This window comes from Herpailurus yagouaroundi, unplaced genomic scaffold (assembly GCF_014898765.1).
Source record: "Herpailurus yagouaroundi ecotype Mexico unplaced genomic scaffold, PumYag 222, whole genome shotgun sequence".
Lineage (NCBI taxonomy): Eukaryota > Metazoa > Chordata > Mammalia > Carnivora > Felidae > Herpailurus > Herpailurus yagouaroundi.
In genome coordinates, this window is record NW_024412453.1 from 4,308,580 (window position 1) to 4,332,679 (window position 24,100).

Here is a 24,100-nt window from a genome sequence, read left to right on the forward strand (position 1 = left end):
TCACATTAAGTGAATACGACATGGTGAACCATGCTTTGACTCTTAGAGTGTGTATTTGGAAATGACATGTCACGTTCACACATTGCTTTGACCTAAGCAGTCACATGGTCAAGCCTCCCTTAGAGAGAGGCCACAAATATTTTTGAACACGAATATAGTCTCACACACGGGGTTAGTGTAAAGGCAGAAGGTGTGGAAGGAAAATGGGAATTCCTCTGACTGGGGGCAGGTCTCAGGGAGAAGTGGACCAGGGTCCATGGCTGTTCAGGGCACAGGTCTGGCTAATCACAGTAGCCTCATCTACCTATAGCTTTGTGGCTCAACAACAGTTCTGGTTCTCAATCTACGTGGGACTCAGCCCTGTGGCATCGCTACTCCCCAGAAGGAAGAATCTGATTGGATTGGTAAGATACTACTCAGAATGGGCCATCCCTGTTGGGCAGAGCAATTGTACCAGATCATTTCATAGCCACTTGGCATTCTCAAGTGGCTGCCCATAGGGTGCGACACTTATTCTTGGCTCAATCACTTGTAGCCAGGGTAATGGGGACATGGACAAAGCAGGGACAGAGGGCTGAAGTTAAGGCTGTGGGTGTGGCATGCACTTAGAATGTCATAGCCTCCTTTCCCACATAGCTATTCTCTACAGTAAACTTCCAGACGCCTGAGAACCAGCCCCCCAAGACAAAAGTGATAACTGATTCTAGAAACGAGCACTCACTTGGACTACAGCCAGATGCCAAAATACTTATCACAGCAAACTTCAAACAGAAGTTACATTTTCCCCGACTGCATTGAATTTCATTAAAGAAAAATAATACTTCTCAAAAGAACTTAAAAATACACACTCATGGGGCACCTGGGTGGCTCAGTTGGTTAAGTGTCTGACTTCGGCTCAGGTCATGATCTCACAGTTTGTGGGTTCAAGCCCTGTATTGGGCCCTGTGCTGACAGCTCAGAGCCTGGAGCCTGCTTCAGATTCTGTGTCTCCCTCTCTCTCTGCCCCTTCCCAGCTCACACTCTCTCTCTGTCTCTCAAAAATGAATGTTAAAAAAATTAAAAAAAAATACACTCATAACACAAAGTATAGACCAAGACTTTCAGCACGGGCCACGTGCTCATTTCTAAAAGTGTTCTGAAGTAAAAGGAGTAACGCTAAAATAATTCTACCACACCTTTCCTGTGACAAATCTATTTTTTCCACTCCTTAGAAAAGTTTTTCAAACAAAAGTGGATGGTATTTCTAATTCCCTTATTGGTCAAGGTCAGGAAACAGAGTTTCTTCCTTCACTGACCAGAGCCCTTGTACTTTTTAAAAGATATTTGGGTATTTTATTTAAAAAATTTTTAAAAGACTACAATAAATGACTGTAAGATAGCACAGGACTCTAAGAAGAAATAGATTTGTTTTACTGAATTATTCATAGTAGCAAATTTTAGTGTCATGAGATCATCAAATGACTTATCAGGAGTTAGAAATAGTTTCCTGATACTAACTTTTATTTACAATAGTCTTCATTGTAATGGAATTTGATGAGCAACCAAAGCAAAAGGGAAAATTTTATGCCGTGTGGGATAGAATAGGAAAAGAGGCAGAAAGTCTTATCACCTCTATCCAGACCCTGCATTTAATCCATATTTAAAGCTGAGATAAGATTTATTTTCAGGCATCATTTTAGTCATGCAGAAAACTCCTGATTTCTTTCTAAATTATGCACAGTGCATTGTTCTGGTTTAGTCCTGTTCAGTAAACATTTACTGAGGACCTACTAAGTGCCAAGCCTGTGTTAAACACAAGAGATAAAGAAATGAGTAAGCTATGGCTGCACTGTGGTTATTAATTCAACATCCAGCAGCCAACCTCCGGCTGGAGGTTGCTGTGATGAGTATGGAGGATTAAGTCCATCTCCAGCTCCAGGTATGAACCCCGATTAGGCAGTCCAGATAAGCCCACCCCACCTGCCACCTAGACCTAAACCTGGTCCACATTTATCCTGGCCCGAGGGATTTGCTGAATGGAGAATGGGTGCATAATCAATTTCAGACTGATAAAGTATGAGGGGAGATGTGCTGGGGCTTCTGGGAAATCATTTCCTTTCCTTTCCCTTCCTTTCCTTTCCTTTCCTTTTCTTTTTAATGTTTATTTTGAGACAGAGAGAGACAGAGTGAGAGTGGGGGAGGGGAAAAGAGAGAGGGAGACACAGAATCCAAAGCAGGCTCCAGGATCTGGAGCTGTCAGCACAGAGCCCAACGCAGGGACTGAACGCACAAGCTGCGAGATCATGACCTGAGCCGAAGTCGGACGCTCAACTGACTGAGCCACCCAGGTGCCCCAGGTTGCTGTAGTTGCGGGGGCAAAGCCTAGGCCAGTGGCAGTATCTGTTTGGCCACTCTGAGGGAAGCCAGCCTGAGGATAAAACCAACTTTGCAAGAGGCCACCCAGAGAGGCAGAAGAGAACCAAGTCTCTGGTTTTATCATTGAGTTCTCAATCAAACCCATCCTGAAATCTTCCTTCTTTACCTCAGGACCTTTTAGTTTCCTGAACCAAAGAATCCCCTTCATTATTTAAGACAGTTTCCTGCTGTTCGCAGCACAATGAGTCCTAGCCAAGATAGCTGCCCAGTATCCTTTCTGCCTTCTTTTGGTAACAGCACCTTGAGTTCCTTTTGGGGATCTGTCTTTCCCCAATTCTAAAGCTATGTGCACTGGGTTAGGGATCCTTCACTTTGCCCAACAGCCCACTGCCCACTAAATTCCCCTAGTTCCAAGGATTGATTCCAAAGTAGGTCATTGACCTGAGTCAGTTCAATTAGAAACTCAGGAAGAGACTTTCTCTAAGGCATGAGACATAGGCTAGTGTCACAAGGCAGGGACCATTTGAGGGTGGAGCCACGCCAGAGGAAACTGAATCAAGAGATGGAGAGGGAACCAAATCGTGAAGACATCATCTGGGTCCCCAGATCAAGCTGTGGAAGATCTCCCCACGGGAGAGGACATATATAAACAAACAAACAAACAAACAAACAAACAATCTTTTTCATTGAAGTCAGTTCGAATGGGGTTTTCTGTCATGTGAGGGACTGGCCCCCAGAGTTAACTAGCAGATACGGGAATAGTGAGTTCTGCATACTTAACACATCCAGCTGGAACAAACTCTTTGAGTTTGTTATTATTAATAATTATTAACTTAATTATTAACCAAAATATTTTCAGAGCTGCATTGGAAAGAAATCCCAAGTGAAGTTTATAATAGCCACTAAGCCAGCTCTGTTCAGTATATCTGTCCAGTTATGTTCTTATTAAGTTCTCACCTCTCATGTTCCAATTAAGCTAATCCAAAGGCAGGGCTAGATGTCAGTGGATCACCAAGAACATGGAGCCAAATGTAATGTCTAATCTTAAGATGATGTTTACATGTCTCAAACTTAATTTGCCACTAGAATACAACCCAATTCATGACAGAATAGGAATGGTATTATGGCCTTTTAATCAATGTTCAGTCTAAGAAAAATGCTATCTTAACAATTGCATAGTTGATTTTCTTTTCACCTCTTCCAAATCACATAGACTCTGGGCTGCCCAGGGATCCCAGGAAAGGCAGCTATAAATATAAATAGAAGATCAGGAAGGTCAATGTCAACAAAGATGCAGCAAGGAACAGGCAAGTCTTCATGAAAATTCTACAAAGACCTGCCATGGTATAAAAATTATTTGCAACCTAACTTCACAGTTATGCCTCCAAGAGATCAAGGGGTCTCTTGCACTCCCTTCAAGGCCTGCCCTCTGCTCAGAGAAGATGGAAAAATTGATCAGGGCCTATGCAAAAGGAAGCTTCTGGCAGAGACTCTGACAATCAGGGCTTTCTTAATCCATCTCACTATCCCCGTCTGAAACTGGGTTTATTCTTTTCTTCACTTTCAACCTGGACCCATGTCTCCTCCCTCTGTTTTCTCACTTGTTGCCAGCTGCCTCTCTTCCTGAATCCCTCAAGCACAATCTTGAAAGACAATGGCTACCCCCTACTGAACACTCACCCTGTGCTAAGTGCCATACACAGAACATCTTAATCCTCCCAAAAACCCTGGTGAGGTGGGTACTATGGTTATCACCCTCCCCATTTAACAAATAAGAAAACTGAGACCCTTAGAGTTTTAGAGTTTAAGGAAACTTCCCAGATGCCCAGAGCTAGCAAAACTTGGAGGAGGGAGGGCACCTGGGTGGCTCAGTCAGTTAAGCATCAGACTTTGGCTCAGGTCATGATTTCACAGTCTGAGTTTGAGCCCTGTGTTGGGCTCTGTGCTGACAGCTCAGAGCCTGGAGCCTGCTTCAGATTCTGTGTGTGTCTCTCTCTCTTTGCCCCTTCCCCGCTCACACTCGGGTCTCTCTCTCTCTCTTTCTCTCAAAAGATGAATAAATGTTAAAAAAAATTTTTTTTGAAAGTTGGAGGAGGGGATTCAAGCCCACCCTTTTGATTACAGCAACCCTACCTTACCTTTCCTTACTGTATTCTCAGAGCCCTCCACATGTCTGAGTTTAACCTCCCACTACTCTTTAACTCCCCACATGGCCAGTCTCAACCCACCTCTTCGTTACATACTGCCCTCATTCTTAGTTTTCCATTCCGGGCCTAAGGAACATTTTTCCAATTCAATTTTGTTCTTATTTTATTGCTACTTTTCACTGCAGCTGTGCCAGTCACTGAGCTGAACACATTATCTTATTTAAATTCTCTTACTATGAATGATATTATCATTATATGTAATAATATGTATATCATTATATATATTATAATAATATATATATTATTATTACTATTTCTATTTCACAGAGGAGTACACTGAGGCTTAGAAGGTTAAAATTACAAGGTCCCAGTGCTAGCCAGGTCCAAAGTCACATACCTAGAAAGAAGTAGAACTGGGCTCTCAATTCAGGTAAGCATAGCTCCAAACTCTATGCTTAATCATTAAGCTTCCCTTACACTGCCTCCCACATAACAACAGCAGCAGCTACTACTACAAAAATCTGGGTGTTTTTAGGATTTCAGAACAAGGGTTGGCAAACTTTCTTAAATGGCCAGGTATACATATTAGGCTTGTGTTACAACTATTCAACTTGGCTACAGTGAAAGAGTGCAAAAGTGCACTTTCAGTGCAAAAGTGGCCATAGACAAAAATGTAAAGGAATGGGTGTGGCTGTGTTCCAATAAAATTTCAGTTACAAAAAGAGGTAGCTGGCCCTACAGGCCATAATTTGCAGACCTCTGCTTTAGAACATTATCAATCACTGATAGATGCTTTTTCATGCAGAAGCATGGAAAAATCCATAGTACTTGATTTCTGACCCAGAAATTTGATTTCAAGAAAGCTCAGTTTCACCCATTTCCTGGACAGCCCTTTTATTATTCTAAAGGATTAACAGTTTAAACATCTTTTGGCTCTGGAAGTAGTTTATGACTTGGGTTTTCTTGTTCCTAAAAAGTAGCAGGAGAAATGCAGCTCTCTAGACAACCAAGAGGGCCAAAAGAATCAATTGAACCTTATTTTCACTTTTTAAAAAATGGTTTCCAATCCTTTAGACATTAATTCTCAAGAGAATTTTGGGATACCTTGCAGTCTTTCTTTCTTTTTCGGTCACTATGGCTGTGATTCGAGCAGCTTCTTCAGCATTGGAGGGCCCTTAATAGTGCATTCTCAGGTTCTGAGCTCACCATATTATTTCCAAGGGTTATGTTTAGATTTTTACAAATATATATTACTTTTTAAAGGCGCTAGTATTTTTAGAACGATGAGGAAAATCCATCCTTGGCCATCTGTAATACCCAGAAATTAGTAACAAGGATACTCCATTTATTCAAGCACCAACTGGTCACTCAGCAGGGACCATGGGGAATAACATTCCTTTTACAGACTCGCTATTTTCTAGGCATCATGTTAATCATGTTAACAACAGTTAATATGCATTGAATGTTGTCACTCTGCCAGGCACTCTTCTGAATTTTACTTAGCTCATTTATCCTCATGACAACTACGTATTATTAGGTTACTATTCTTATTATTCCCATTTTACAGATTAGGAAACAGGGGCACAGAAAGGTTAAATACCTTGTCCAAAGTCACTTACTAGTAGATGGTCAGAGTCAGAATTTGAACTCAGTTGGACTCCAGAACTTGCTCTTTCACACATTACCTCATTTAACCCTGTCCATAAGCCCACCAGTGGTTTACAAATGAGGGGAGGAGGGAGTTGCAGACAAGTAACTTCCCTGAAGTCACTAGGCTAGAGCCAGAAGTCAAACCTGCCACCTGCTGCCAAATCCATACTATTTCTAATACAGTATATGAGGTGAATTGCAAAAAGGGCCACCATTCTTCACCCCTTCCTGGATCTACAACCTTTGCAGTGTAGTTTTATAGCTCTTCCCATCAAGAAGTGGAGTCTATTTTCTTACTCTCTGAATCTGAGCTGGCCTCGTGACTTGCTTTGGCCAACGTAATGCCGTAAAAGTAGCAATATGCCAGTTCCAAACCTCATCAGGCTCAAGAGGCCTTGAGAACTTCTACTTGAACCCTCGCACCCCTGCCCAGCTACGATGTGAACTCTCCAGAGTTAATTTGATGGAAGCTGAGTGGCCAAGTTGAACAGAGGTGATACATCGCAGCTAAGGCCTTCCTAGACCCAGCCTGACCACAGACACAAGAATGGCCCCAACCAAGGCCAGAAGAACCTCCCAGCTGAGCCCAGCCCAACTGCTCTCTTGCAGGAGAATGAACTAAATAAACTGTTGTTTTATGCCACTAACTTTTGAGGTAGTGTGTTATGTAGCAAAAAATCAACAGATGCCGTGTATAATAAGTGAAATGCAATTTATAGCCAAATGCTCTCCCTATTTAGCAGACAGTCAAGACTGCTACGACAGCCCCCTGGCATAGAGCCATGCCCCTGAAAGCAAGAGGACAAAGCTTTAGAGCAGAAAAGGAAAATCCTGTCACAAAGCCACTGCCCTTTATTTTATAAGGCAACCATGGGGTCACCCTCAGGTCAGAGCCTGTTGACTTTCTTTCTAAAGCCTTGTCTTTTGAGGATGACTTTGATTTTTAGAAACAAAAGCAACTCCTAGCCAAGTTTGGGAATGAAGTGATCAATGCTGCCATTGTTAAAAAGAAGAAAGAAAAGAAGCATGACTATCAAGTTATAATAAGATTTTCTTGTATGGTTTACAAACTGGATCGGACAGCAATTCCAAGAGCCTCAGAGCGAAGTATTTTCAACACTAACAGCCTTACTGGCATTCAGCAGTCCCCCCTTATCCACAGAGGATAGGTTCCAAGACCTCGGTGGATGCCTGAAACTGCCGTGAGTACCAAACCCTGCATGTAGTATGTTTTCCCGGTATATACATACCTATGACAAATTTAATTTATAAATTAGGCACAATAAGACAACAATAATTTCAACAATGTTTTTTAAGTTTATTTATTTATTTTGAGAGAGACAGAGAGAGCAAGCTGGGGAGGGAGGGGGCAGAGACAGAGAGGCGGGGGGAGAGAGAGAGAGAATCCCAAGCAGGTTCTCGCTGTCAGCACAAAGCCTGATGCAGGGCTCGAACTCACGAACCGTGAGATCATGACCTGAGCCGAAACCAAGAATCAGACGCTTAACTGACTGAGCCACCCAGGTGCCCCCATGGGTACTTCTTCAACCTCTGTTTCCTTATCCATAAAAGAGGGACAATAAAACCACCCATTCAAAGGGTTACTGTAAGTAACAATGCGATCACAATGTGAAATAATGCCCGGCATATGGAAAGTACTCTACAAATGATTGCCATCAATCACCATTGATTAATCACTTAGAAGGTAACTGTTGGCTAATGGTAGATGATTAAGAAATAGCTCTTACCTTAGAGCCGTATTTCATATTTAGGTACTAACTTCCAAAATGTGAAATTGGGATCTGCTATCTGGACCCACTTAAATGCTGTGACATTCAATCAAATGTAATAAGATCAGGTAAAAACCCAGTTTCCTCTACTGAAAATCTATCCAAGCAATAAAGATGGAGTACTGATAGACGTACAACACAGATGAACCTCACACTGTACTAAATGAAATAAGCCAGATGTAAAAGACCATATTATGTGATTCTAGTTAATTGAAATGTTCAGAAAAGGTAAATCTATGGAGATAAAAAGTAGATTTGCTGTTGCTTGGGGGTAGGGGTGGAAATGAAGAGTAACCAGAAATAGCCACTAGAGATTGAGATGGGGAGAGGTTATGGAAATGTTCTAAAATTAGATTGTGGTGATGGCTGCACAACTCTAAATGTGGTTCAGTTAAAATGAGTGGACTTTTTAAAATCCTTTTTTTAGAGGCACCCAGGTGGCTCAATCAGTCGAGCATCTGACTCTTGATTTTGGCTCAGGTCACGATCTTGTGGTTGTGGGATTGAGCCCTGCATCGGGCTCTGCACTGACATCATGGAGCCTGCTGGGGATTCTCTCTCCCTCTCTCTCTGCCCCTCTCCCCTACTTTCACTTGCTCTCCTAACTCCATTTAACATACAAACACAGGTGGGGTCTTTTTTCATGGTTTTAATATATATTGATTTTTCCAGGAAAGCAACCACCACATATACTGAGGGAAAAGTGTACTTTGTTCTATTCAGAACCTAAGAGTTTCTCACCATTTCAGAAAAATCCTAATACCATGGGCAATATCACTTACAGTATCTGAATGACTGATACATCGTGCGTGATGCAGTCTGCCTTTTGCAGCTATCATATTCATGGTGATTCTTTTTTCTTTAATGTTTTTATTTATTTTTGAGACAGGGAGAGACAGAGCACGAGCAGGGGAGGGGCAGAGAGAGATGGAGACACAGAATCAGAAGCAGGCTCCAGGCTCTGAGCTGTCAGCACAGAGCCCGACGCAGGGCTCGAACTCACGAACTGTGAGATCATGACCTGAGCTGAGGTCGGACACTGGACCGACTGAGCCACCCAGGAGCCTCTGATTCTATGTATATGTACAAGCAAGTCACTACTCATATCTTCTAGTATAGTTTTACCTGAGATTTTAAAAAATTAAAAAATATTACATATGTTGTAAATGGTTTCCATTTTCTTTCTCCTTTATGCTATAGTCTGCTATAGTATCAACAGCCACTATGTGTGTGTGTGTGTGTGTGTGTGTGTGTATACGTATATATGTGTGTATACATATACACACACACATATATATATATGTTTGAAATTATTGCACAGATAGATGCAATAGATTATTAGCTAATGAGCACCTAATGAATCATGCCTGCTAGGTCCATGCCCCTTATGCCCCTTTGCAATGTGACTTTGCTAATTTTTCTAGAAGGAGTCTATTTCTCACCTACTTATGGGTTGCCATGCGAGTTGCTGGCTTTGTGAATTGCTTTCACCAGTGGAACGTGGTAGAAGGGTTGCTGTTGGAGTTCCAGAGCCCCAGCCTCACATTTCTGCCTTTGCCCTCTTGGAAATGTCCTGAAACCACCAGGCTGTAAAGAAGCAGGGCTGGCCTGCTACAGGATAAGAGCCATGAGGAAGAGAACTGAAGTGCCTAGCCAACACCAGCACTGGGGCCCCAGCCATGTGCCTGACACCAGCTTGGACCTCCCAGCCCTTCCCAGTCACCTGCTGAAAGCAGTCACATGAGTGAGTCGAGGTAAGACCAAGAGAAGAACATTCAGCCCACAGAAATATTAAATCAATGTGTTAAGACGTGCAGTTTCCAGGTAGTTTGTTATAAACAACACACACAGCAGGGGCACCCAGGTGGCTCAGCTGGTTAAGTATCTGACTCTTGATTTTGGCTCAGGTCATGATCTCATGGTTTGTGAGTTTGAGCCCCACATCAGGCTCTGCAATAAGACTGCGGAGCCTGCTTGGGATTCTCTCTCTTCTTCTCTCTCTCTCTGCCCCCTCCCAGTTCACATGCACTCTCTCTCTCTTTTTCTCAAAATTACCTAAGCATTTCAAGATATGAAAAGGCTCTTTAAAATGTGACAAGGGGGCACAGGGCCCAACAACACAGAGAACCTTGTGCTGATGAGTTCCCACTGCTCCTAAAATAAAACCCGCACTTTTTACTGGCTTATATGATGTGGCCACTGTAGAGCGGCCATCTTACCTCCCACCTCATTAGCTTGCTCTGCTCCCCCCATACTGGCTTCCTTTTTGTCCCTGGAAGAGGTGACTGAATTTGGCAGTACTGGGTCATTAAGAAAGCTTAAGAAGAGTTGTGCTGGAGGATTTCAGGGTCAAAGCACCACAAGTAAAAGAGAGAATAAATGGTGTAAAAAGATGGAGGTGAGGTGTGTCACTGTTACTCAATGTGTCAGTGAAAATGGAAAAGAAAGAAAATCACCTAAATTGGGGCAAGGGCCTATTTATTTATAACATTTTTTATAATTACCAAAGTAATTGACACTTATTTTCAATTTTTCAAATATTATTGAAATACTGAAATATAAGAGAGAAAAGCCCTCTAAATTTGCATCCCCCCCCCCCCCAGCTTATTTGTGATTTTCACTTATGGGCTGACAGGTTTAGATACCATCATTTACCTCTGGCTTGGTCTATGTACTGTGCACGTCAGTATATACACAGGAAATGCCTATGCAGTATCTATTGTCAATTCAGATATAATTCCACCAACTATTTGTACCAAGTAATCATTTCCCACTCTTTATCTTTCACAGAGTATGTTTGTTTAACACAATATAAAATACTGCTAGCAGCCAGCTAATTTCACAGCAACACTAAAAGGTCCATAGACTTTCTTAATAGATGGTCACTTTAGTGTCCTACAGTTGTCACCTACATCTTCTCTATGACCTTTTTACATGTAGTTGAAAACAATGATCTGGGAAAAGAATGAATAAATTTATTCCACTTGCTAAGAACATCTTAGGACATGCACAGGGTCTTTATCTAATCCTAAGGCTGAGATAATTATTGCAAATCATTCACTTAAGGTTTAGTCTCCCAGTTGTAATCTCCTCCAAAAAAATCAGGACTAGAGAAACAAAGCTGAATTTTATTCTGAGCACTTAAAAGATTAAAATATGAGAGCATCTGGGTGGCTCAGTTGTTCGGGCATCCGACTCTGGATTTAGGCTCAGATCATGATCTCATGGTTCATGGGACTGAGCCCCACGTTGGGCTCTATGCTGACAGTGCAGAGTCTGCTTTGGATTCTCTTCCTCCGTCTCTCTCTCTCTGCCCCTCCCCCACTCCTGTGTGTGTGCGTGCACATGTGCATGCTCTCTCTCTCAAAATAAATATTTAAAAAAACAAAAGATGATAATATCCAATGATGAACAAACTGTTTGATTAGGATCTTTATGAAAGTCACCAGAGTTCAATTTATAATATTTAAAATGACACGTATAAAGGAAATGAATTATGAATTAATCAAAATCAAAATCATCAAACTTACACAGCTTGTGTGTGACAAAGTCAGACTGGAAGCAAAGTCTGCCTGATTCTGGAGGCTGGGTTCTGAAGCACTGGATGAGGTACCATAGACTTCCTCTTTTGTGTTTGTGTGTGTGTGTGTGTGTGTGTGTGTGTTTAATTGGCCAGGTGCTCTATGACATAGTAATTAGGTATCACTGATGCTTGTCTCTTTCTCTCTCTCTCTCTCTCTCTCTCTGCTTTATTCCCTCCAGTTTTTCTTGGAGTGTCACAGTACTCACGGGGCCAATCTAAATAAACGATCCTGCCCCACGATGTCTACATGAGGGCTCTGTCTGTGTGACTGACTGCCCCAGATCTGCCTCATTTCTTACTGCTCTTCTCCACAGCTTCCAGACCCATCTTTCATATCAGAATCTGGCCTGTGCTTTTGGCAAGCCACTGGACTGACACCAGTGTGGTCTGGGGGTCAAACTCCTAGTCTCAGGAAGCAGACTGCTTGGCTTGAATCTTGGCTCTACCACATACTGGTTGTTCCCTTGAGCTTGTTGGTTAACCTTGGTGCCTCATAGTCCTCATCTATAAGATAAGGGCATATATGTTGGGGTGCCTGGGTGGGTCAGTTGGTTGAGTGTCTGACTTCAGCTCAGGTCATGATCTCCAGTCTGTGAGTTCAAGCCCTGCGTCGGGCTCTGTACTGACAGCTCAGAGCGTGAAGCCTGCTTTGTATTCTGGGTCTCCCTCTCTCTCTGCCCCTCCCCTGCTCAAGCTCTGTCTCTCTGTCTCTCAAAAATAAATAAACATTAAAAAAAAAAAAAAAAGAGCACCCACATTGGAGGGCTGCTGGGAAGATGAAACTTTCTTCAGACAAAATGCTTAGAACAATGTCCGGCACAAAGCAAAGGCTCTAAAGCGCTAGAAACTACTATTCTTCAATTCCAGCTTCTTGCTCATCCCCCTGGCTCTCCATTGGCTAGAAGGTCCCTTCAATTTTAGAGGAGGGGCTCCTTATTCAGCTCTAGCGCTAGGGGCAGCCTCCCTACAGTCTACCTTCCTCCAGAGGCAGTAAATCCAGACACTGCAGGTACGGTTAGTAAATTACTTCTGGAATGTAATAGCTAGGGCAAACTGACAAGTGTTCCCATAACTTAACCGCTATCTTAAAAGTTGGCTCTCACTTTTGAGGAACCGTATTAATTCATTCATCCGACAAATATTTAGTGAGTCCCTACCACGTACCAGGCACTGCTGGAGCTACATCATAGAACAAAACGGAAAATAATGAAAGCAAGGGAATATAACTATAAGCCAGCATTTTAAGGGCAAAATACAAATCAGCAATTATTTCTTGAGCGACCTAATATGAACACTGCTTCAAGATATAATTTGAATGGCTCCAATAAACAATGAATTAGGCTGCTGTTTAAGAGTCATTTGGATGCAAGTTCAGTTGTGGGTGACAGATAAGAATGCTTCAGTTATGTAATTTTGGCTGGAGGCTGGTTATCATTCAGTTTAGCATCTATTCCCACTGACAGGATGTGAGGAACAGCTGAATTGAGAAAATGCAAATCTGTTGTGCAGATCTGGATAAGAGGAGCTCCATTTGGGTCTGACAAATGCTGATGTAATTTTCAAGGCTTCAAAAATAACCCACAAAAGGCTACATGACCAGGGGGTGAAAAAAGAGGGAATCACATTTAATTTACAAATCCCAAGTCAGGAAATGAAAGAAGTAATTCACCCATCGTGCATATTTGTAGCACTCAAGTTACTTGAGCTTCTGGGAAGAGCCTGAGGGCAGGCAGGGCAGGAAGCTAACCTTCCTTGGTGCCGATGAATATCATTAAATACTTCCCCTCATCTTCCTGGTCATCCTTTTAAGAGGTGAGGAAACTGAGGCTCACAGATCCCCTAGGTTTCCCACTGCAAGGAAGTGGCTGAGCAGGATTTTGGACTCCAGTGTGTCTGGCTGCCTTTAAAGTTTATCAATTTTCGCAACCTAACAGTTTTAAGAACTCACATTTTCTACATTCCCTGATCGTTCATTACAACATTTAAACTTTAATGCTCTATTCAAGCACCCTGCAGCATTTGATGTTTAGACTAGTTTCACTTAGTCCCAGTGGCAGCTCATCTGCAGGATGTCGAAGATGAAATATGAGCTGGCATGAGGATGCCTCATTAATCTCTAATACAAACAGAAATTTTTCTGATTCTTTAAAAGGATTTTATCATTGCTTAGAGGCTGGAAACTGTTTCTAGCCCCCTCATTACAAAACTATTTATGGACAAACATTAGATATAGAACCCTCAATGTAAAATCTTAATTACTGCCCTTTTAGCTGATTTTTGTGTGCTCTGAAGGGGTATAAATTAGAAGGATAACAGCTGAAGAAATTAGAATAAAGTCTGCACGATTCAATAGAGCTGTGCCAAGTCTAGATGTGCATTCACAGCACCTAGATCCCTTCTTGTTTTTTCTCCACGTCCATTCTTATTTCAGAGGCTCAAATAAGAACAGAAACAAAGGGTAGGGAAAAAAGAAACTCCAGCTACTGAAGGCTTTACTGCTTGTTTATGGTTTTCTTGAGGACAGGGCCATATCTGGTCCTCTCTGTGTCCCTCCCTAGGGTCTGGCCCCATAATCAGCACATAGTAGGGCTAAACAAATATTTGTTGAATAGAACTTAATTTGGGTGACCTAATCTGTCTGCAGATATTCCTTACACATATTCAAACAAAGGTTATTCCACTGTGCTCATTTCATTGTTTAATCATTGTGATCCACCCTTTGTTCAATCTAATAAAAGGCACAGCACACTTAATATACTTTGGCCAACAGCAAGATTAAAAAGAAAAATCCCTGAAATGTGACGTGCGAGACTGTGTGGTCTCCCTCATTTAGCAGCAGGACCTGAGGCCAGAGAGACAAAGCCACTTGACAATAGCAGGGTCAGGCCAAGGCTCTGCTCTCTGGCCCCTGGCCTCACTACCAATCCACATGGCTGCACCTTGCACCTGTTAACACCACATTGAGGAGGGGAAGGTCAGTTATGAATAGGGGACAAGAATTAAGTCCTCAGGAGAAGCCAAATGAGCAAATGAACAAATGCAGGAAGTGGAAGCAGTTCAGATTTTATAACCTGTGGCAAGTAACAATCTGTTCTTCACACAACAGATATGGATTTAAAAATCAGTGTTTCCTAGAGCTATTTAGAGGACAGTCTCCAACTCTCATCGTTTGGGAGGGATGAAATTAGGACTATCTGGGGTTTGGGTGTCTCCTCAGTATATAAAAGCACTATCCAGGCAGTATCCACTTCTCAGAGAGAGGCTCTGTGCTGAAGGGCAACCAAACAGTTCAAACCATTAACTGCGAATGCTCTCAAGATCCTGGGATGTGTCAAACTGATTGGGGTTTGCACTGTAGTTACTGCCAATCTTTTAAGTATCATTTTGAATCATTTAGCCTGGATTTGAATCCCAACTCTGCCATTCATCCTTGATCATCATTCTAAATGTCCTTGTTCTCCTGCTGCCTCATCTACAAAATGCAGACGGCACTAATAGGAATCTCACAAGGCTGTTGCTAGGGATGCATGAAATCATGGATGGTAAAGCACTAAGAAAGTACTTGGTCAATATTAAATATTGTGGCTATTTTTTTTTTAATTTTTTTTTCAACGTTTATTTATTTTTGGGACAGAGAGAGACAGAGCATGAACGGGGGAGGGGCAGAGAGAGAGGGAGACACAGAATCGGAAACAGTCTCCAGGCTCTGAGCCATCAGCCCAGAGCCCGATGCGGGGCTCGAACTCACGGACCGCGAGATCGTGACCTGGCTGAAGTCGGACGCTTAACCGACTGCGCCACCCAGGCGCCCCAATTGTGGCTATTTTATATTCTTCATGTGGGCCATGCCCAATTCTAGGATTCAAATCTGCGCAGGGAACACACACGTCCAAAGTATCCTGTCAGCTGTAGAAAAGAGGGAGCCTCCATAAGGGTGTTTACAGGAAGGTGTGCAGGACTGGGACTCCATTCACACACATAACTGGCTGCAGCGTGACAATGACTACTGCTAACGGAGCACTCACTATGTGCCAAGCCTCTCCTGAAGCAAGCTACATGCACGGTGCTGGACACGAAGTGGAGTAGCGAGAGGCCAGAAGTGGGAAGGCCAATCCAGAGTCAGATAAAATTTAAGGAGAGCTTTAATCTGCACACAAACACAGTCAAAGGGAGTGAAAGATCCGACAGAACTGGTAGATGCCAATTACCCAGGAGAAAGGCAGGCAGGGAGGCCAAGAAGGTGGAAAAGCTCTCCGGAGCAGATGGCAGTGCGTGTGTGTGTGCACAACTAGATGTCATGGCTGGAGTGGAGTGAGTGACCAAAACACAGCCTTCCCTCCCAAAGGGATTGTTTTGAGAACAACCACTTGATGGTACTGAGATAATGAAGTACCATCTGATAAAAAGAAATTACTGAGCATTCAGAAATAAAGAAACCCCACAAAGCAACTAACCTCAAAACATTTTTCTTTCTTTGCTTGGTGAAGCAGGCTAGCCATTCCAGGAAGCAGAACTGGAAAGATGAATGTTTCCAAATATTCCTTGGGGGAACCTAAACCAAACAAAAAAATCCCACTGAAAATCCCAAATGGCCCAAATGAATCTGGGAGAAACGTTTGCTTCTGAACCAAAAAAAAGGATACCATCCATGAAATAACATGACCTTAATGTTACATTTTACTCCAGACTGCTGAGTTGGGCTGTATTCTTGAAGAAACTTAAAATATCTTTGAGCGTCTGCAGACTGGCAAGGATGGAGATGGGGTCTTGCACAGGGCCAGGGCCACAGGCACAGACAGTAAGGAGGCCAGTGTGGCTGGAGGGAAAGCAAGGCAAGTGTGGTGGTGATGAGGCCAGAGAGGAACAGGGTGGGGGTACGACGTCTAGGGCCTTATGGCCATAGTAATGGTGGTGGTGGTTGTCAAGGCCCGAAGCACACCAGCAGAGATAACAGAACAGAGCGATAGGAGAGGTCTGGCACCAGGGCGGGCCAGAGGAACTGGGCCCAGGGAGATGGAGAAAGTTTAGATCTCTGGCTCCAGGCCACAATGCAGGGCAGTATGATATTTTCTTCCACTTCTTACATTTCCCTCTCTTTGATTTTAATGTAAAATCAAAGTATGCTTGGCTGTTAGTTATCGTCTTTATTATATTTTAACATTCAAGATAAATCAGTGGGATAAAAGATATTTGTCTTAAAAATAAAAATTAGCGGTGCCTGCATGGCTCATTCAGTTAAGTGTCTGACTTCAGCTGAGATCATGATCTTACGGTTTGTGTGCTCGAGCCCTGCGTTGGGCTCTCTGCTGTCAGCAGAGCCTGCTTCAGATCTTCTGTCCTTGTCTCTCTCTGCCCCTCCCCAACCCACTTACTTTCTCTCTCTCTCAAAGATAAAAAAACATTTGGGGCGCCTGGGTGGCATAGTCGGTTAAGCGTCCGACTTCAGCCAGGTCACGATCTCGCGGTCCGTGAGTTCGAGCCCCGCATCAGGCTCTGGGCTGATGGCTCAGAGCCTGAAGCCTGTTTCCAATTCTGTGTCTCCCTCTCTCTCTGCCCCTCCCCCATTCATGCTCTGTCTCTCTCTGTCCCAAAAATAAATAAACGTTGAAAAAAAAAATTAAAAAAAAAAAGATAAAAAAACATTAAAAAAAAATAGGGGCACCTGGGTGGCTCAGTCTGTTGAACGTCAGACTTCAGCTCAGGTCATGATCTCACAGTTTGTAGGTTCGAGCCCCACATTGGGCTCTGTGCTGACAGCTCAGAGAAGCCTGCTTCATATTCTGTGTTTCATCCTCTCTCTGCCCCTCCCCGACTCATGCTCTGCCTCTCTCTCTCTCTTAAAAATCAATAAACATTGAAAAAAATTAAAAAATAAAATTAAGGGGCGCCTGGGTGGCTCAGTCGGTTAAGAGTCCGACTTCGGCTCAGGTCATGATCTCATGGTCCGTGAGTTCGAACCCCGCGTCGGACTCTGTGCTGAAAGCTCAGAGCCTGGAGCCCATTTCAGATTGTGTCTCCCTCTCTCTCTGCCCCTCCCCTGTTCATGCTCTGTCTCTCTCTGTCTCAAAAATAAAAAAACGTTAAAAAAATTAAAATTAAAATTGAAATTAAAATTAAAACAAGAGCATATTCTTTCATACTTATGTGGTCACCTTGAGGTCTGTCCACCCCATCCCCATCCTGTGGTTTTGCAATGTTACAAGCCCCAAAGTACAAAAGACAAAATTTCACTTCCTTACTTACATGTTTTTGGATGGATTTTTTCCAACTTAACTTGAGGACAGGGTACATGTGAGTCCGTGGTCAAATGAGGAGTTGAATAAAGGTGCTCTGTATTGAAGCCATGGAAAATCATTTCCTCCAATGGTGAAACCTGATGGGGGGTGGTATTGGGGAGGGAATCAATTCATAAAATTGTTTAAATAACTGTATTTTCTTTATAACCTAACAAAGGATAAAACTCTGTATTAACTTCAGGTTCAAGGGCATAATGAGCACAAATCTCTGTTCCTCCTCCCTTCTGAGACACCTAAAATGACAATCAAGGAATAAAGCCCTCATAGAGAAAAGAGGACAACCAGAGGATGAAAGATTTGCAAGCATTTCTAAAACAAACAGGTGAAGCCTGTCATCAAATTAAGAAAGAGAAGGAATGGCAGCCCACGATCCACAAGAGGAAATTGCCCCAGAGGATGGGGGTCCCTCATCCTATCAGAACTCCAAAAGGCTTCAATGATTTGGAGGCTCCCTGCCTGCTAACCCCGAAGAAAAGTCTTCCAGTAGACAATCACTCCCCAAGGGCTCGCAGTCAGTTTTTCCACTGGTAGAAGAGACTCATCCAGAAGACAACCCCACATGCACAATAGCAGGAGAAAATCATACCAAAGAAAAATCCACTCAGACCCCTATTTTAAATTTTGAATAAATAATCCAAATTCTCCCACACAGATAAAACACATCAATAGCACAAGAGACAAAGATCAAGACCTACAAAGAACTGACTCTGGAAGAAGCACATACAATTTAGGGAAGAGAACTGTAGTTGGTATCTGCAGAGCAATTTGAGAAAGCATTGCATCCCTAAAGCGAGAAGAGGATGCTATGAACAAGGAACAATCACAGACCAGGAAATTTCTTAGACACAAGAATCTCTAATAATGGCAGCTGCGATAATGTACTAGAAGTGTAGAGACTTAGGTTTGGTCCCATCCCTGTGACCCTGCTCAAGTCGCTGAATGTCTCAGAACCTTGCTCTTTTATTTTAAACTCCATTAAGTCCTGTTTTACTCCAAGTATACTGCCTGAGGGCCCCCCTTCCTAGCTGCCTTGTCCTTGGCCCTCTTAGTACAGTTGTTATTTTGCTCATGCTGGCATGCTTAGGAAACGTGCTCTATCACCTGCTGTCCCCAACATGGACATGTGTTGACTCCTTTGTGAAGACCTTTCTCATCCAGGATCTCATTTGAACCCCACAGAGGTCCTACGAATTAGTCGAGGATCATCTGTTCCATTTAAAAGATATGAAAACTGAGGCTCAGAGAGATTATATGAATGATGCCCTTTAAGTCACACCATTAGGAGTAGAGTTAGTATTGGCCACCATTTCTGGTTTTAACTCCAGTGCCTTCCCTCTCCCACCTCCCTAGCTCATGACACTGACATTCACCAGCCATTGGCACTGTTCTCACGTAAGAACCTTTTATTTGGGTCGGGGTCTGTGTGATACTCACAGTAATCATACCTTCTGGTTTGACTTTACATCCCTCTGGAAAGGGAGGCAGCTCAGCTTCATACTCTAAAGAGTGGGAAAAAAAAAATCCTCAATTCCACACTTCATTGCAGTTTGCGATGCAATTTCCTTTCCTCTGAATAAAACATTCTTAAATTTTATTTTCCTTGATGATGTATAGAAATGAAAACAACTGGCTATTACAGGTTAGTAATTATCGTGAGCCACCTTATTTAAAATGGGTAAAAGAGGACTGTTCTCTTGCATGACAGAGTCAGGCTTTATGGAAGAGGTTGAGGTTCTTTTGCTGAGAGGGTACAACTTTAGATTTTGCCCCCAAGTTATGGTAACTACCAGGAATGAAAGAAGGAAGAGAATGGAGGGAAGCTAAGGGAAGACATGGATAGCTACAGAGAGGAGGGGAGGGCAGAATAGAAGTGACAGAGAGATGGGCTGTCCTTTGCAGTCATGAGGATGAACATGAAGATGGCCCGGTTGGGGTATGCATTTGGAAGAGCAATCCCATAAAGACCTTGCTCCTCAAAGTACACTCAAGAACGAGCAGCACTGGGCATCCCTAGGAAGTTAGAATTGCAACACCTCAAGCCCACCCCAGACCTGCTGAATTTGAACCTGCATTTTAACAAGATACCAGCTGACTTGTGCACACAAGTGGTAGCTCTGCTGTAAACTCCAGTAGTTTCCTATCCTGGCTGCACACTAGCATCACTGGGAAGGGGAGCTTTTTGAAAATACTAAAGTCTGGGCCTAACTCCAGAAATTCTGATTCAACGGGTCTAGGGCAGAAATGCTCATGGGCTACATTAGTTACATGCCTAAGAATGGTAAAAATATTTCTGGAATAGTCAATGTTTTAAAGGCAAATGCATAATCACTTTGTAGCGAGGAGGAAAAAACAGTTTCTGGGCAAGATGGTATTGATGGAATATAACTGAATTGGACACATGCTTTCTTCTACCACCTGGTTCCTTGTAAAACATCTCTTGAATTTTTTTTTAAAACTCCTAGGTATCAGGCTGTGATGAGTATGATACGCTGCAGGAGCAATTTTGATTTCCAATACTAGCTATATTAGTTTTCTACTGCTGTGTAACAAACTACCACAAACTTAGCAACTTAAAACAACACAAATTTATTATTTCACAGTTCCTGTGGGTCAGCAGTCCAGGTATGGGTTAGTCTCATCAGGGTGAAATCAAGGTGTTGGCCACGGCTGTGATGTCATCTGAGGGTTGGGTCTTCTTCTAAGATCATTGGTTGTTGGCAGTTCTCAGTTTCTTGTGGTTGTAGGTCTAACGTCCCCATTTTCTTATTGTTGGTGGGACTCCCGGCTCCTAGAGACCACCCTCGAGTTCTCGCCATGGACAGTTCACACAGGGTTAGTTGCTACTTCGAGATTAGCAGGAGTCTCTTCTGCTTTAATGTCTTTGACTTGTTTTAAGGGCTCATCTGATTAGGTCCAGCCCACCTACCATGATCTTCCTAATTTAAAGTCAACTGATGACGAACTTTAATTACATCTGGAAAATCCCTTGACAGCAACGCCTAGATTTGTGTTGGATTGAATAACTGGGAGGTGTGTGCAACTGGGGAGTGGGAATCCTTGGATCTTAGAATTCTGCCTACTGTAACAGCTCGGGCTCTACCACTTTGTTTTTCCTCTCAAGCAAATAAATTCACTCTTCTTCCCCAAACAGTTTGAGAAACACGAACATGGTATGAAAACTATTTATTTAGATTTAAGATATATACATTTAGAGCTCTGATTACAAAGGCAATACATGCTGTTGTGAGAAAATTCCAAAGAATACAGACCTGTCTTATGTAGGGAGGGTAAGTCACATCTGATCCCATCACAACCATAATAACCACTGTATTTACTAACATATGTATATAATATGCAAATACATTTATTTACATTAGATCTCCTACACCAGGTCAGACCATCCAAGTATAGAACCTCATAGCACAGTCCTTTTTCTTCTTCATTTATATCAGCTTTATCCTTATTTGAAGTTTGTAAAAAATTAATGACTATCTCTTCTAATAGGCTGTGTATTTTGTGAGGGAAATTGTCTGGGTCTGCTTATGCTCAGTATCATATTCCCAAAGAATACTTGCTGAATGAATGAATGAACAAAATAAAGAGTATAGCAAGTTACTTTTGACCCTTTATCTATCAATTTGTTCATATTTATTGACGGCCCGCTATGTGCCAGGAACCATTCTAGATGTTGAATGTGTGACACCCTTCAACGTTGTTATATACAGGATATGCCACAATTATTTAACCAGTGTACTCTTAGTGGGTGTTCAGGTTTTTTACAATGCTTCATTATTACAAACAATGCTGCCATGAGCATCATTATATATACATCATAAATTGGAAGGGAGATATTTTTGTAGGATTAATTCTTAGAAGTGGAATTGTTCTGTTAAAGAAAAATAATAATTTAAAATTTGGGCCCAAATGCCAAATGTTCCTACAAAAAGTTTACAACAATTTATACTCCTAATAGTAAGACTCTCTGTTTCTCTGGGTTATTACCAATCCTATATTTAAAATGATATTTTCGGGGCGCCTGGGTGGCGCAGTCGGTTAAGCGTCCGACTTCAGCCAGGTCACGATCTCGCGGTCCAGGAGTTCGAGCCCCGCGTCAGGCTCTGGGCTGATGGCTCAGAGCCTGGAGCCTGTTTCCGATTCTGTGTCTCCCTCTCTCTCTGCCCCTCCCCCGTTCATGCTCTGTCTCTCTCTGTCCCAAAAATAAATAAACGTTGAAAAAAAATTTAAAAAAAATAAATAAAATGATATTTTCCTTTTATCTGCATTTCATTGTCATTTATTTTTATTTTTTCTATTTAGATTTTTTCTAAGAAGGCTTCTTAGGAGTTAACTTAAAGTTGATGGAAAAAGTGCAAATTTTTTCATCATACAACCACAAAAGATAAACAGCTGAAATGATTATGTAGAAGCATGGGAAAATACATTATCTTCAGGACAATCTGATATGTTTGTGATTTCAAGTCTGTAATATTTAAGAGAATCTGGCATATTTGAGAACTTGTCACTTTTGCCCTGTGATTTCAATTTAAAATATATAATTGATTACAGACTGATGCTTTTTTCCACTGAAAGCCACATGAGTTTGCATAAATTTGATTAAGTTTGTAAAGAGTATTGAACTCATTAAAACAACTTGATTCACCATGGTTTGACTCATTCAATTTATTTTTTGAAATAATTTTTAATTAAAAAAATTTTTTTGTGTTTATTTACTTTGAGAGAGAGAGAGAGAGACAGAGAGAGAGACAGAGCAAGCAGGGGAGGGGCATAGAGACAGGGAGAGAGAATCCCAAGCAGGCTCTGAGCTATCAGCATGAAACCTGATATGGGGATTGAGCTCACAAACCATGAGTCAGATGCTCAACCGACTAGTCACCCAGGTGCCCCCAAAACATTTTTAATGTTTATTTTTGAGAGAGAGAGAAAAAGAACATGCACATGCACGTGAGAGAGCATGAGTGGGGGAGGGGCAGAGAGACACAAAGACACAGAATCTGAAGCAGGCTCCAGGCCCTGAGGTGTTAGCACAGAGACAGACGAGGGGCTTGAACTCACAAAACTGTGAGATCATGACCTGAGCAGAAACCAAGAGTTGGATGCTTAACTGACTGAGCCACGGAGGTGCCCAGGAATAATTTCTTGTGGCTAAAAATACACAAGACAGGACAGTAGTACTGTGCTTTGTAACTCACTTGGAGAGCTTATTTAAAATGGAGAGCTTGGGGACTCACCCCCATGAAGTCCCACCTCATTAGGTCCAGTACAGAGCACAGGAATCTGCATTTTAATAAGTAATCTAGATTTGATGCAGGTGCTCCTAGTCTACACTTTGAAAGCATGCTGTATGTTGCCTAAGGGTTTGGACTTGAGTGACACACACATCAGAGTTCAAGCCTGGTTCTGCCACTTGCTTCAGGCAAGTTTCCTAAACTCTATCTGCTTCAGTTTCCTCATATGTACAACAGGCAAAACCCTGAGTTCTTGTGAGGTTTAGATGAGAGGAAAAGCATCTAGCACAGTGCCTGGCACATAAAAAGCAGCTCAATAAATGTTGTCATTAGGATGACTTGAACAAATGGTAGGTGATGAAACAAACAAACAAACAAAAGATCATTAAAGGGCTTAGGTATTAAGGTAAAGAGTTTGTTTATCATGAAAGCTATGAAAATCATTGCAGGTTATGGCATAACATAATCAGATTTGAATTTTAAAGACATTCCTGTGGAAGATGGTCTGGATGGTGGCCTGCAAATAAAAAGCTACAGCAGCAATCCAAATAGGAAGTGGTAAGGGCCTGATCTAAAGCAGCAGCCATGAGAATCAAGGGTGAGGAGTTGGGGGTTACAAATGTTAAGCAGGTAGAATTTGTAGGGACTGGGGATCATGGAAAGCAAATGGGAAGCATGTTAAGATGAATCTCTGATTTCTGGACTGGGTAGCCAAGTGAATGATGGTAACACTCATCGAGATGGAAAGTTGTTGGTGTCTAGAATAGTGCCTAGAGTCGTTACTGGCCCAGCATTTAAAACAGTTCCCAACATGGGTAGATATGTTGACAATATATGAGAATAATTTCATTGGAACCATGAGGTAAGTAGGAGCTAGTCTGTGCTGGGTTAAGAGAATAGGAATGAAAGTGGTATGAACAAGGGCAGTGTCTTCTTTCCAGAAGCTTGGATGAGAGAAGAACATGGGAAGACAAGGGCTAGAACATAATAGGGGCTAACGGAGAAGTTTTTCTTTAAGATGACAGACCAAAGG

At 42.3% G+C, this 24,100-nt stretch overlaps 1 protein-coding gene across 6 annotated transcripts in view; it reads right to left on the minus strand.

The window, feature by feature from the left end:
• The window catches only part of IQCK (IQ motif containing K), a 126,313-nt gene that overhangs the window by 98,404 nt on the left and 3,809 nt on the right, over positions 1 to 24,100 (minus strand). For 4 of the 6 annotated variants that reach the window (XM_040458904.1, XM_040458900.1, XM_040458903.1 and 1 more), the window contains exons 2-4: positions 19,256 to 19,320; positions 17,769 to 17,898; positions 15,980 to 16,077 (exon numbers count right to left, since the gene is read on the minus strand). In XM_040458904.1, coding sequence (XP_040314838.1) covers positions 15,980 to 16,077; positions 17,769 to 17,898; positions 19,256 to 19,320 — 293 coding nt within the window. The remainder of the gene's footprint in view (positions 1 to 15,979; positions 16,078 to 17,768; positions 17,899 to 19,255; positions 19,321 to 24,100) is intronic. The other 2 variants (XM_040458902.1, XM_040458905.1) reach the window with 2 other exon arrangements.